Genomic DNA, 12,109 nt, shown 5'->3' on the forward strand with positions numbered 1-12,109 from the left:
AGATAGATCTGCTATAACTCCGTCTTCATGCAGTGGCCTTACATTGTAGGTGTCCTGTGGGTCTCAGTTGCACAGTCTCCTTGATCACCTGAGCTGGTTGCTCTAGGAATATCTTTTGTGTGGCTTATGTGGGCCATCCTGTTGTAAATGAGTGTTGATTGCTATTGGCCCCTTTGTGCATGGGTTCAACCCTCCGGCTGGCTGACTGTAAGGCTCAACTCTGACTATGGCATGCAAGCTGCTATACAGGTGCTGACCACACAAAGAATTCACCTCAGCAGGATTTGGTAACTGCTGAGATCTCCCCTTGTATTTGTTGCTTGTGCAGTTTGTTGGATCCTGTTCCAATATTGCCTGAAGCTGGCAACTATGATAATTATGGGCCTCTTGAGAAGGACCCCAATGCATATTAATGTCAGACACTGTCTGTGACTTGCCCTTGATAACCTGTTTGGAGCTGCCTCTCCTGGGCTTGGGTACATGCAGAAAAGACCAAGCTATGCACCAAGGTCTGCTTTTTCCAGCACTGGGCCCAAGGGCAAGATAGCAAATATCCCATGGGTTCCCAAGATCTGCCTCTGCCTGCCTCTGCCAGCTGGCTGCTTATTAGGCTCAGTCACTGAAAAAACTCTCATGGAGTCAGAAAGATGGGGCTAGTAGATCTCCCATGATGGGGCGGTGCTGGCTAGGCTTCAGGAAAGATGGTGTTTGTGATTTCCACCCCAGAGCCACACAACTATATCTATCCTAGACTATGCCCTGATCTCAGCACAAACCACAAACCCTCCTCAGGCAATTCTAGTCCACTCCATCCTCCCCCTACAGGAGCCCAGGGTGAGTGGCTGCAAACAACATTTTGTGCATTGGCCCTTTAATAGGATGCCTGTGTCTCTATCTCTCCATGGTGGACAGAAACTCCACTGCTTTTCACAACCGAATGTTACATGGGCACCTCTTCCTGGTTCTGTTGCTCTGGGCTGGGGAACGTGGCTTGGAGGTTAGACCCCTCATTTCTCAGGAGGAACCCCCCTACATCTGAGATATCCCTCTGAAACCTCAGTTGCCACTTGTGGGAGAGGAGGCAGCCCTTTTCACATCTCCACTCTTCCTACCAGTCTCAATGTGGCTTCCTCTGTAAATCCTTGGTTATAAGACTCCTTTTTAGCTAGTCTTCAGTTGGTTATTCAGGATGATTATTCTTTAATTTTCTTGTAGTTGCAGTGTGATCCTGGGAGTAAGTGTAGCTTCTACCTACTCCACCACCACCTTGAAATCCCCTCATAATGGCCATTTCTGAAAACACAGTTTTACTTGGTGTCCCATGCTTCATCTCTACCAAGGCCCAACAACATACCAGAAACTGTTTCTGAAAAGTATAATTCTCAGCTTCAATTGCAGAAAGTATGGCCTTTATCCAGAATCCTAAAAGTCTGCATTGTTAGTCTCCCACTGAAGCTTACTATAAAATCAACATGATATAGTTTCCCAGCATGACACCTCTAATACCAGAGTCTGCTGGGTTGTAATGTTCAAGTGGCAGGCTTGCTGGTACTGTAGCCTGGGCCAGCTGCAGTACCTTTTCCTTCTCTGGATGCCACTCAGAGTTGGTAGCTTTTCATGTAATTTGGTATGGGGTAAAAGCAGTATCCCCAGGTATACAATATGCTGTCTCAAAAACCCAAAGTGGCCTACTAGGTATTATTCTTCCTTTTTCGTGGTGGGAGGTATAAACTACACTAAATCATCCTTTAGTTTGGAAATGATCATTGGCAGGCCCCAGACAACTAAACTCCTAAACTTTTACTGATGTAGTGAGCCTGTGAATTTGTCTCCTCCTTGGACTATATATGTCTTAGCAAGGCTTCCAACACACTTGCCATTTCTTGCATATCTAGCCCAATCATCATATAGTGGGCCAGAGTGACACTCTACAAGATGAATGGCTAGTCTAAGTCTATTCAGACCACATTAGAACAGAGAGCCAACAGTTCAAAGCCCTAGACAAATAAATACATGTGTCCTGTTATTGTTCATTTCAAATTAACACAAAAATATTTGATCCTCATTTCTGATGATGATGGAAAAAAGTTACCATATCAACGGTTCAATATAATGTTCTCAGGCCGTGTTCATCTTCTACCATAGATGAAAGACACCACATCTGATACAGCAGCTGTAATTGGATGAACTATTTGCCTGAGTTTGTGGTATCTTTCATGCCCTAGGATCCACATGGATGGGTTTTGGCAAAAAACAAAATGGTGAATTAAATGGAAATATGTTGGGGAATTTCTACTCATACTACTCTAATCTCTGCCACTACCCCCAGATGTGATATTGCTTTTGATTTTCAAAGGATTCCACTTGGCTTTCCTTAGGATGACAGCTTTTCCCAAGGCGACTGCATCAATATAGGCGTTAATACAACCACCAGTATGTCATTTCCAGTTATACACTTGACAACTATAAAAATGCCCACTAAGTGAGTCTACAGTCCCAGTGTACCTACTTTATGCCAGACAAAAGCCAGGATTCCACTAATTACCCAACCTGCATATACCCCTGCTGTAATAAGAGGACCATGATGATACTTTGGATCTCTGAGTATGGTTACTCAAGTAAGCGGCTAAAATCTCTGCAAAATGTGAGTAATAATTATCATGTACATTTGCAGTGATGTTGCAGAGTGCTTCACCTAGCAATCCAGCTCCTCCTTCAGTCAATGGGTATCATCAGCTCTAAAAACTGGAAACTGTGAAAGAGACCATTAATTTGCATTAGGCACCTGTCCTCAACTCCTGATAATCCATCTTTTCTTTCTTTTAGTTTTATGGCTTGAGCAATAACCTCATTGGCCGTCCATCTATCTTGCCTCAAGAAAAATGTGATTTGTTAATCATTTGTAGATCAGGTGTACCAGACTGCCACTCCCCAGTTAACACTTATTGAAAACAATCGTTCCTTCCTACCTGATCTCAGTTATTTTGAATATTATCGCCATTGCAATCAGTGAGTTCAGTTCTGTTAAAGTAGCTCCTAGTTCCAGCAGTTATCAGTGATGCTGGTGTTCCTCTCTCACTACACGTTCCTTCTTTAATGTTTTAATAAATATCCTCTGGGACCACTAGCAAGCACAGTCGCATAGTAGATTAGATGGGTGGGACTGGTGCAGGATCTCTCTGATGCTGCAATCAAGATGACCACCTGGGCTACAGTTATCTGAAGACATGACTGAGTCCTGGGCATTTATTTCCAAGTAGGCACTCTTAAGTTGGTACTGGATGTTTTGGGAAGCTTCAGTTCTTGTCCCTATGAACTATTCCACAGACCAGCTTGAATGACATGGTGGCTATCTTCAGAGCAAGAAATTTAAGACCAAGTTAGAAGCTACATGATTTCTATGTCATGAATGCCCCACACTTCACTTCCACAGCATTATATAGGTCACAAGGGTCAGCCATATTCAATGCAGGAGGGGGTTGTCCAAGGATGTAAATGCCAGGAAGTAGGAATCCCTGAAAGCCATCTTGAAGGCTGCCAACAATTATGTGTCTCCAGTGATTCATATTCTTCTCACATAGAAATGCCTTCATCTGCCCCCAGTGCCACAAAAGACTCAATCCTTTAATAGTATCAGCTCAAATTCCAGGGTCTTGTCACCTAAATCAAGTCTAGGCATGACTGATATTTTTGTGGTCTAGTTTCTGGAGAACACCTCCTAAAGTACAATTACCCCAGATCTGAAAACCTATGAACCAAGGAGACCTGAAATCTATCAACTTCCACCCTTCTCAAAAAACCTAACATAAAATGGTGGAATACACATAGGTTACCAGTATACACATTCCCACTGAAATAAGTGGAAAACTTTGAAGTCCACTAATTGGAATGTTGACAGTTCCTTAATTAGGACTCAAGACCAGAGAGTCATTCTCCAAGGCTCTGGACTCTACCCTCTGTTCTCATCTCTGCCTTCTTAATCATCCTTCCTTTGCTATGAACGGCAACCAATGTCTGCAGGTGAGTTTTGTTCAGTCCTTCTATTTGTAGATTTTGGTGATCCAAAGTCCTCTTTTCAGTTTTTACTATCTCTGACCTTTTAGTTAGTATAAGTTGGTGGTATTTTTTTCTAGTACAGTTTTATTTAAAACATTGCACTTACTCTAGCCACAAAATCCATGCCCCAAAATATATTTGAAACACTTCTTTTCTACCTTTGGCTTCTGCTGAGGCCCCCACAAAGTTGTTTGATTGAATAGCTCTCTGAGGAACCACCTTAGATCCTTCTGAGATCATAAAAACAAAGGGTTTTACTCATCATCTTGGCTTCAACATTACACAATGTTTTTCTGACAGTGACCTGGATTTTCTCTTTGATTGGAAGTTACCCCTTAATTTCAACATCATTTGTCATCTAGAGAGGCTAGGAATTCTCAAAACCAATAACTGTCTCCTTTATGTTCAACAGTACTTTCTTCTGCTTCTCTTTCTCCTCTCACATAAACTACATTTTACTTAAGGCAACAAGAAGCCAGGCAGTTCCTTCATCAACATGCAAAAAAATATCTTTCGCTCAACCAGTTCATTAGGTATGTGTTCCTTCTATTTTCCACATTACTGCAGGTGATGGTGTCGATAGACTTTCTATTGTTAAATAGCAGAGAGAGTTTTTCCTTCAGTTTTAAACAACAGTTCCTCACTTCCATTTAAACCTTCAGTGGCAGCCACCTCTGAGACCATCTGGCTTTGGCTAACAGCTTATTCTAGGCCTTTTGTGCCTTTACCAACACTCTCAAGATTCTTCCAGCTTCCCTTCACTTCCCAGTTCCAAAACTACTCCCACGTTATTAGTTATCTGTTATGGCAGCATCCTACTTCCAGGTACCAAATCTATTTATGTTTATTGCTGAGTAATAAATGACTAAAAACTAAGTGGCTTGAAGCAACAATAAATATTTACTTTTTATCATAGTTTCTGGCCTCAGAAATGCTCAACTAGGCATCTTTGACAAAATATTTTACATTTACAATGTTGGCAAGGGCTATAGTTATGTAATAGTTTGATCAAGATGAGAGAAGCCACTTTCAAAGTAGCTTACTCACAAGGCTGACAGTACTAATTGCTGGAGGAAGGAGCCTCTCTTCTGTTATTTAGGTGACTGCTTGAGTATCCTCACAAATTGGAAGCTGACTTCCCCAGAGTAAACAATCACTTTTGTGACTTAGCCCTGGAAGGCAGTCTGTCACTTGTGTAGTTTTTGACTGGTCATACAGTTAAGCCACACTCAAGGGCATGAAAATCAGAAGATGTGAGCCACTGAAGGTCATCTTGGAGGCTGTCTACCACCTTTTGTGACATAACCCAAGTTATATTCCTAGTTGCTGGAAGGGAATGTGGATTGTCTTGTGGGTCAGAGGCTACTGCATCATCTTCAAGAAAGAGAGAAAGAAATACTAGCCCCTAAATAGGGAGAGTGGGCCATTTCAGCAGGCTGAGGGTTTAGGAGAAATTGAAACTCAAGATTTTTGCATCTTAGATTTCCTATCCTATGTCTCCACGTTACATTCCTTCCCAATAAAGGCCCCTATTCTCCGGTGGCAGACCTGTTTAATTGGGAATTTATCCTTCTCTAGAGCTCTTCTGTTCTTATGTTTAAGTGTAGGACATTGTTCTCAGCTCCTTATGTTCTTTTGTTGCTGTAATAGAAAATCTCTGTATATGCTTCCTGGGAGTCTCACTAGATTTCAGCTAGCCTCTGATGGTTAATCATATACAGCCTTTCATTTTCCAACTCCAGTGTATCAGTTTCCCCAACAATAGACACTCACTCCCATAGTTCCTATAATTACTTTCCCCACATTTTCCAAATGCTTGACACATGACACCAAATGAGCTTTTTTTTTTCCTGAATACCATACCAATTCACCTTGTGTGAATGCTGTACTGCTTCCTTGTACCTGCATCTACCTCTCATCCTGCCATCTGCTTTCTCAGTCCACTTGGGTAGAGACAACCACCAGTGAAGTTATCTGGTAAGTACCCTGTAAGATACACCTTAGCATCCAGGAAGTGTATGTAAGATGGAAATTGGCATGCAGGAATGCTCTTGAGATCAGCACCTGTGCGCGAATAGGAAGAATGCAGATTTGGGAGAGAGAAAAGTTGGCTTGTAGTACAGTCACAACAAGATCAACCCCACAAGAAAATGGCTTCATTTTGTGTGAGGGGATTGTTCAGCTAATATACTTCATGGTGAAAAACAAAAAGCTTTTTCTGTAAGATCAGGAACAAGAAAAGGATGTTCACTTTCACCACATTTATTCAACATAGTACTGGAAATCCTAGCCAAAGCAATCAAACAACGGAAAGAAATAAAAGACATGCAAATTGAGGAGGAAGAAATAAAATTCTCACTTTCTGCAGATGACATGATTTTTAAATAGAAAACCTAAAGACCACACAAAAAAATATTAGAAACAATAAACAAATACAGTAATGTTGCAGAATACAAAATAAATGTACAAAAAGTCACTGCATTCATTCCTACATACTAACAAAAACATTTCAGAAAAACAAATGGAAAAAAAAAATTCCTTTTGTAATGGCAACAAAAATAAAATACCTAGAAATAAATTTAACAAAGGATGTGAAGGACCTATATGCTGCAAACTACAACGCATTATTAAAAGAGACTGAAGAAGACACAGAGAAATGCAAAAATATTTCATGTTTATGGATAAGAAGAATCAAGATAATAAAAATGTCCATTTTACCCAAAGCAATAGGCATATTTAATGCAATCCCCATCAATATCCCAATGGCATTTTTTTTAAAAGAAAAAGAACAAAAATTACTAGATCTGTATGGAACCACACACACACACACAAAAAAACACCTGAATAGCAAAGCAATCCTGAGGGAAAAACAAGTTTTGTATTTGGGTTGATATAACCAAAACAAAGACCTGCCTGTAGCACACTGGAGTATATACACCTCCAAAATTATTCTTAATTTACCTGGAAGAATCTGGGATTCCTGAAGCTGTGTGCTTAGGAGCTCAAATCAAGGTTAGGTATACCTTTAAGAGGCAATGTGATGCTAGTGAATATGCAGGATGTCTGACTACATGCCTGCAATTGATCCAGATCCAAGAGTCCCCCCTTGATTAACACTCTGACAGAGGAGATTACAGATACACAATGCAAAGCATTTGTGAACAGAAAGTAATCCCTGGCCAGTTTGGCTCAGCAGTTGGAGCATCAGCCTGTGGTCCGGAGAGACCCAGGTTATATTCCCACTAAGGGCACATACCTTGGTTGAAGCTTGTCCCTGTCCCTGGTTGGTCGTGCGAGTGGCAGCCACTAATGTGTCCATTTCACATCAATGTTTCTCTCTCTCTCTTCCTCTCTCTCCCTCCCACTCTATCTGAACAAAAAATGGAAAAATGTCCTAGACCAGAGATTTCCAACCTTTTCATCTCATGGCACACATAAACTAATTATTAAATTTTCCACAACACACACAAAAAAATACATATATTTTGCTGATCTGACAAAAAGTAGGTGTAATTTTGATTCGTTCACTCTGGATGTCTATTGTTGTGTACGCTGTTGTCATTTTTTTTTTATCCTCGCCCGAGGACATTTTTCCAGTTTTTGTTCAGATAGAGCGGGAGGGAGAGAGAGGAAGAGAGAAAGAGAAACATTGATGTGAAATGGACACAATGAGTGGCTGCCACTCGCACGACCAGCCAGGGACAGGGACAAGCTTCAACCAAGGTACGTGCCCTTAGCGGGAACATAACCTGGGTCTCTCCGGACCACAGGCTGACGCTCCAACTGCTGAGCCAAACTGGCCAGGGTTGTTGTCATTTTTTAATTTGAAAATCTAAGGGAGAAGAGGTCAGTGCTCCTGACTAAATAGATATTGCATGTTTTAAAAATTCTAGTGGCACACCAGTTGAAAATCGCTATTCTAGACTACTTTTTAAATGAGTGTAGTCATAGAAGACCACCATTATAGTTTACAGAAAACCTGACTTTATTCTGGAGGAAGGAAAAGTTTTTATTATGTACTGTATAAATTTCATTTATGTTAACTTTATCAAAGAAAATAAACAGAATGTCCCATAACCTTTTATTAGCATATGATCCTTTTCTTAGTATTTCTGGTAACAAACATTTACAGTGAACTGTAACCTGTATCAGTTTCATAAAGAAAAAGAGATCTCTGAAACAATACCTTGTACAAATGTTGGATCTGGATACCTGCCACCAAACCAGTAGGTTCAGCTTCAAAATACTTGGCTCTAATTGTCTCATACAATTGCCTTGATTCATTTTTTTCCTTAGATTTTTCCCTAAACCAGTGACAGTGCTAAAAAGGGAATAAAAATGTAATCACTGTAAAAACACTGAAAAAAAAAAAAAAAGCAGTAGAAAATAGTTTAGCCTCTTACCCTTTATGTTGAGATGGGCAGAAAATTTCTTGGGACTAAATTTTAGAACTAATTGGCTATCACTCGAATCTCCAAGGCATAAAAACAAATTACTTTATTTAAATAATAACTGTCCAGGAAAAACAAAGAAAATCACTCCAAAATGAGGTCATAGCAGAATGTATTATATCCCTTTTTGTCCTATCTTCTCTCGGCAATACATAAGCCAGTGATGATAAGGGAGAAGAGGAGGAGGGCAGGAAGAACATTTTGCTATGGTTCTAACTCTTAAGAAATGTGGGCTAAGCAAATGTGTAAGTGCCTACGTATGGAACAGAACAACTAAACCTCTCCTTGTTAGCATCTTAAGACCCCATCCTATGCTAATTTCTTTATACTGGAGTTCAGTCCCTTATGAAACACTTGGTAAAGTTTGGGGTTGCAGGCCATGATCTACAGATTATTTATATTTATATATAGTGGAGACTTTACAGTGTATTAGGAGAAGGCTAGTTAATTCATATGCCTAGAGTAATTAGAATGATTCACCTGACATATTGATTCAATTATAGACATTGTAAAATTAACTAATGATGCTTTTCATATACATTACAAAAGAGATCTATAAAGACTGTGGCCTCTCTTAATAACAGAAGCAGTACAACTCACCAGCAAAAAAAAGTTCCATGGCTTGGGCACACCGTACTCTCCTGGAAAGACTGCTTCTACATACCAGGCCACAAGGCCATACAAGAGAGCATCAAATAAAAACATTCCCAGTATGTGGACAAATGTAAATTTCTCCATTGTGGTTGATGAGAAGATGTTACTCCATTTAATTCCAATTCCTAAGAGATAACAGGAGACATTTAATTTAGGTGCCAACTGAGACAGAATTATTCATGTGCATCATAATTTAAGATTTAAAAAATGTTAATATTCTCTAGAGATTCCTATTCTATTCAGTTACTTTCTCATGCTGTTAGAATTTAGGACACCTGAGCAAGTAATCATGTAATAGGCCTCCTACAATGACAAAGACAAACAAATGATCAGCAATAGTGAAACAAAAATAAAATATACTAGAGTCAGGAAAATAAGCTTTAAAAAAATAAGCAGCCTTTGGGTTAACATAGTGGCTCCTCTCCCCACCCCGTTCTCATGCTAAATGTTCTTTGGCATTAAAATTTGGAAAAATATGGTCACTGAAAAGTAGAGTTGAATGCTAACTACAGAACACACTAGAGGGATTTCTGCACTAAGGAAAAAGGAAGACAGTTACTAAAAGAAGACCTGTGTCACTGCGTCTCGACCCCTAACAGCAGCCGGCAACTCCAAAAGGTGCAGGCAGAGATACCAGAAGCTGAGTAAACATGTGGAGGGATGTGCAGGCTCTTGCATGATAGGTAAAGGGATAAAGCAGTATGATTTTTTTTTTGAATGGCAGTTTAACAATATCAGTAATATTAAAACTGTGAATATCCTATGAGATCATGGCAACATTTACAAGGTTAATACTCACTGTCCACTTCTGCCTTGACGAGGAATTTAGTCCCCAGTACCATCACAATATTTGAGCTGAGGCAGGAAGCCAGCTTCTGGGTGAGGGTCATGTCTGCATACTTAGCAGAGACACTGACAGCTGGAAAGTAGGTGGCGAGGTAAATGAAACCTCCGAGAGATACAGCGAAGTGCACTGCCAATAAGAAGGAGATAAAAACGCCAATTTAAGCAATCTGAAAAAACCTGAAATGCAAACATCTGTGTTTAATTATAACAATGCACTACAATAAGCACATTGAGAACAGACACTGGTCTGCTTGGATCTCACCATTGCTTCTTCAGCACATTATAAAATGTTTGGCACTCAGTAAGTGCCAAATACATAATAGTATTTTTTGAATCAATAAAAGGTAAAAATTAAAACATTTAAAATACTATGAAAATTTACATATTTATTATCATTCAACATAAAATGTTATAAATATTATTATTAGCATAATCAGAAAATACGTAGATTTCCAGACACTGATGTTTGGTCTATGTCATTATGGGGGGAAAGAAGTCTGCCTACATAAACAGAGAGGTACAAAGTTGGTATCAAATAGCCAGATATGGTTTAGAGTATGAAGTGCTCAAAAAATGTGACTCTGATAATACATTAAAAAGAAAATTCTTGTTAAAAAATCAGTTAACGTCAGCTAGAGTTAAAATGCAGCATCCAAGCCCTGGCCGGTTTGGCTCAGCGGTTAGAGCGTCCGCCTGCGGTCCGGACAGGCCCGGGTTCGGTTCCCGCTAAGGGCATGTACCTCGGTTGCAGTTTGTCCCTGGCCCTGGTTGGCCGTGCGAGTGGCAGCCACTCGATGTGTCCCTTTCACATCGATGTTTCCCTCTCTCTCTCTTCCTCTCTCTCCCTCCCACTCTGTCTGTACAAAAAATGGAAAAATGTCCTCGGATGAGGATTAAAAAAAAAAAAAAATGCAGCATCCAAATAAAAACTGAATATTATGATGTAAAACATATTCTCCCATTATTAGGAGTGATTTTTCCTTCTTCCCCTTTTTTTCTTAATTCTCACCTGATAATATGTTTGTTTGTTTGTTTGTTTAGTTATTTATTTGTGAGAAAGGAAGGAGGAGCGAGATAGAGAGAAACATCAATGTGAGAAAATATAGCAGCAGAAATTAATGAAGTATAAAATGAATATATAGTTATGAGGATCAACAAAGCCAAAAGTTGATGTTTCACAAAGACTAATAATGCTAATAAATGTATTATGAAACTGATCAAGAAAAGGCACAAATGACCAGTATAAGGAATATATCATGACAGATAATTAGACATTAAAACAAGAAAACTGCTCTGGCCAGTTTGGCTCAGCGGTTAGAGCGTCGGCCTGCGGTCCTGAGAGACCCGGGTTCGGTTCCCGCTAGAGGCGCGTACCTCGGTTGCAGTTTGTCCCCGGCCCTGGTCGGTTGTGCGGGTGGCAGCCACTCGATGTGTCCCTTTCACATCGATGTTTCTCTCTCTCTCTCTGTTCCTCTCTTTCCCCCCACTCTACCTGAACAAAAAATGGAAAAATGTCCTCGGGCGAGGATAAAAAAAAAAAAAAAAAAACTTAAGAAAACTAAGTTAAAATAATAATACTGCACCAAAATTTTAAAAATTAAAAATATGAATTTAAGAAAACATAACTTACAAAATTGAAAAAACTAGAAAACCCGAATGTCCTATAGTCATTAAAAAAATTAAATCAAATTTCTTTTAAAAATCTGAATTAAAATCCATCCCAATAGTTTTTTCAGTAAGTTCTAGCAGATAGTCGAAGAAATAATAAGAATGTACTAAATTTTCCAGAGATTGAGACACAGAAAAGGAGAATATACTTCCCAAGTAATGTTATAAAACTATCATAACTTGATCTCAAAATCAAACAATGACAGTACAAAAATGGAAATTATAGGACAATTTCAGTCTTGAACATATTGGTAAGTCTTAAACTAAATACTCACAAACTTAATCCAGCATGTATACAAAGGAAAACACCTTGATATTTAAATTTAATCCAAAAATACCAGATTAGTATATTTAAAAATTAGTATTTACAATTCATATTGTTAATTGATTAAAGAAGAAATATAATTTTACCATCACAATAAATGCAAATAAAA

At 39.2% G+C, this 12,109-nt stretch overlaps 1 protein-coding gene across 1 annotated transcript in view; it reads right to left on the reverse strand.

Annotated features, from left to right (window-relative positions):
* LOC118642185 (ATP-binding cassette sub-family A member 3-like) overlaps positions 1–12,109 on the reverse strand; it is a 223,145-nt gene that overhangs the window by 137,299 nt on the left and 73,737 nt on the right. The window contains exons 9-11 of the mRNA XM_036279777.1: positions 9,961–10,134; positions 9,108–9,286; positions 8,243–8,377 (exon numbers count right to left, since the gene is read on the reverse strand). Of these exons, the coding sequence (XP_036135670.1) occupies positions 8,243–8,377; positions 9,108–9,286; positions 9,961–10,134 (488 nt within the window). The remainder of the gene's footprint in view (positions 1–8,242; positions 8,378–9,107; positions 9,287–9,960; positions 10,135–12,109) is intronic.

Source organism: Molossus molossus, unplaced genomic scaffold (assembly GCF_014108415.1).
Source record: "Molossus molossus isolate mMolMol1 unplaced genomic scaffold, mMolMol1.p scaffold_m16_p_3, whole genome shotgun sequence".
Lineage (NCBI taxonomy): Eukaryota > Metazoa > Chordata > Mammalia > Chiroptera > Molossidae > Molossus > Molossus molossus.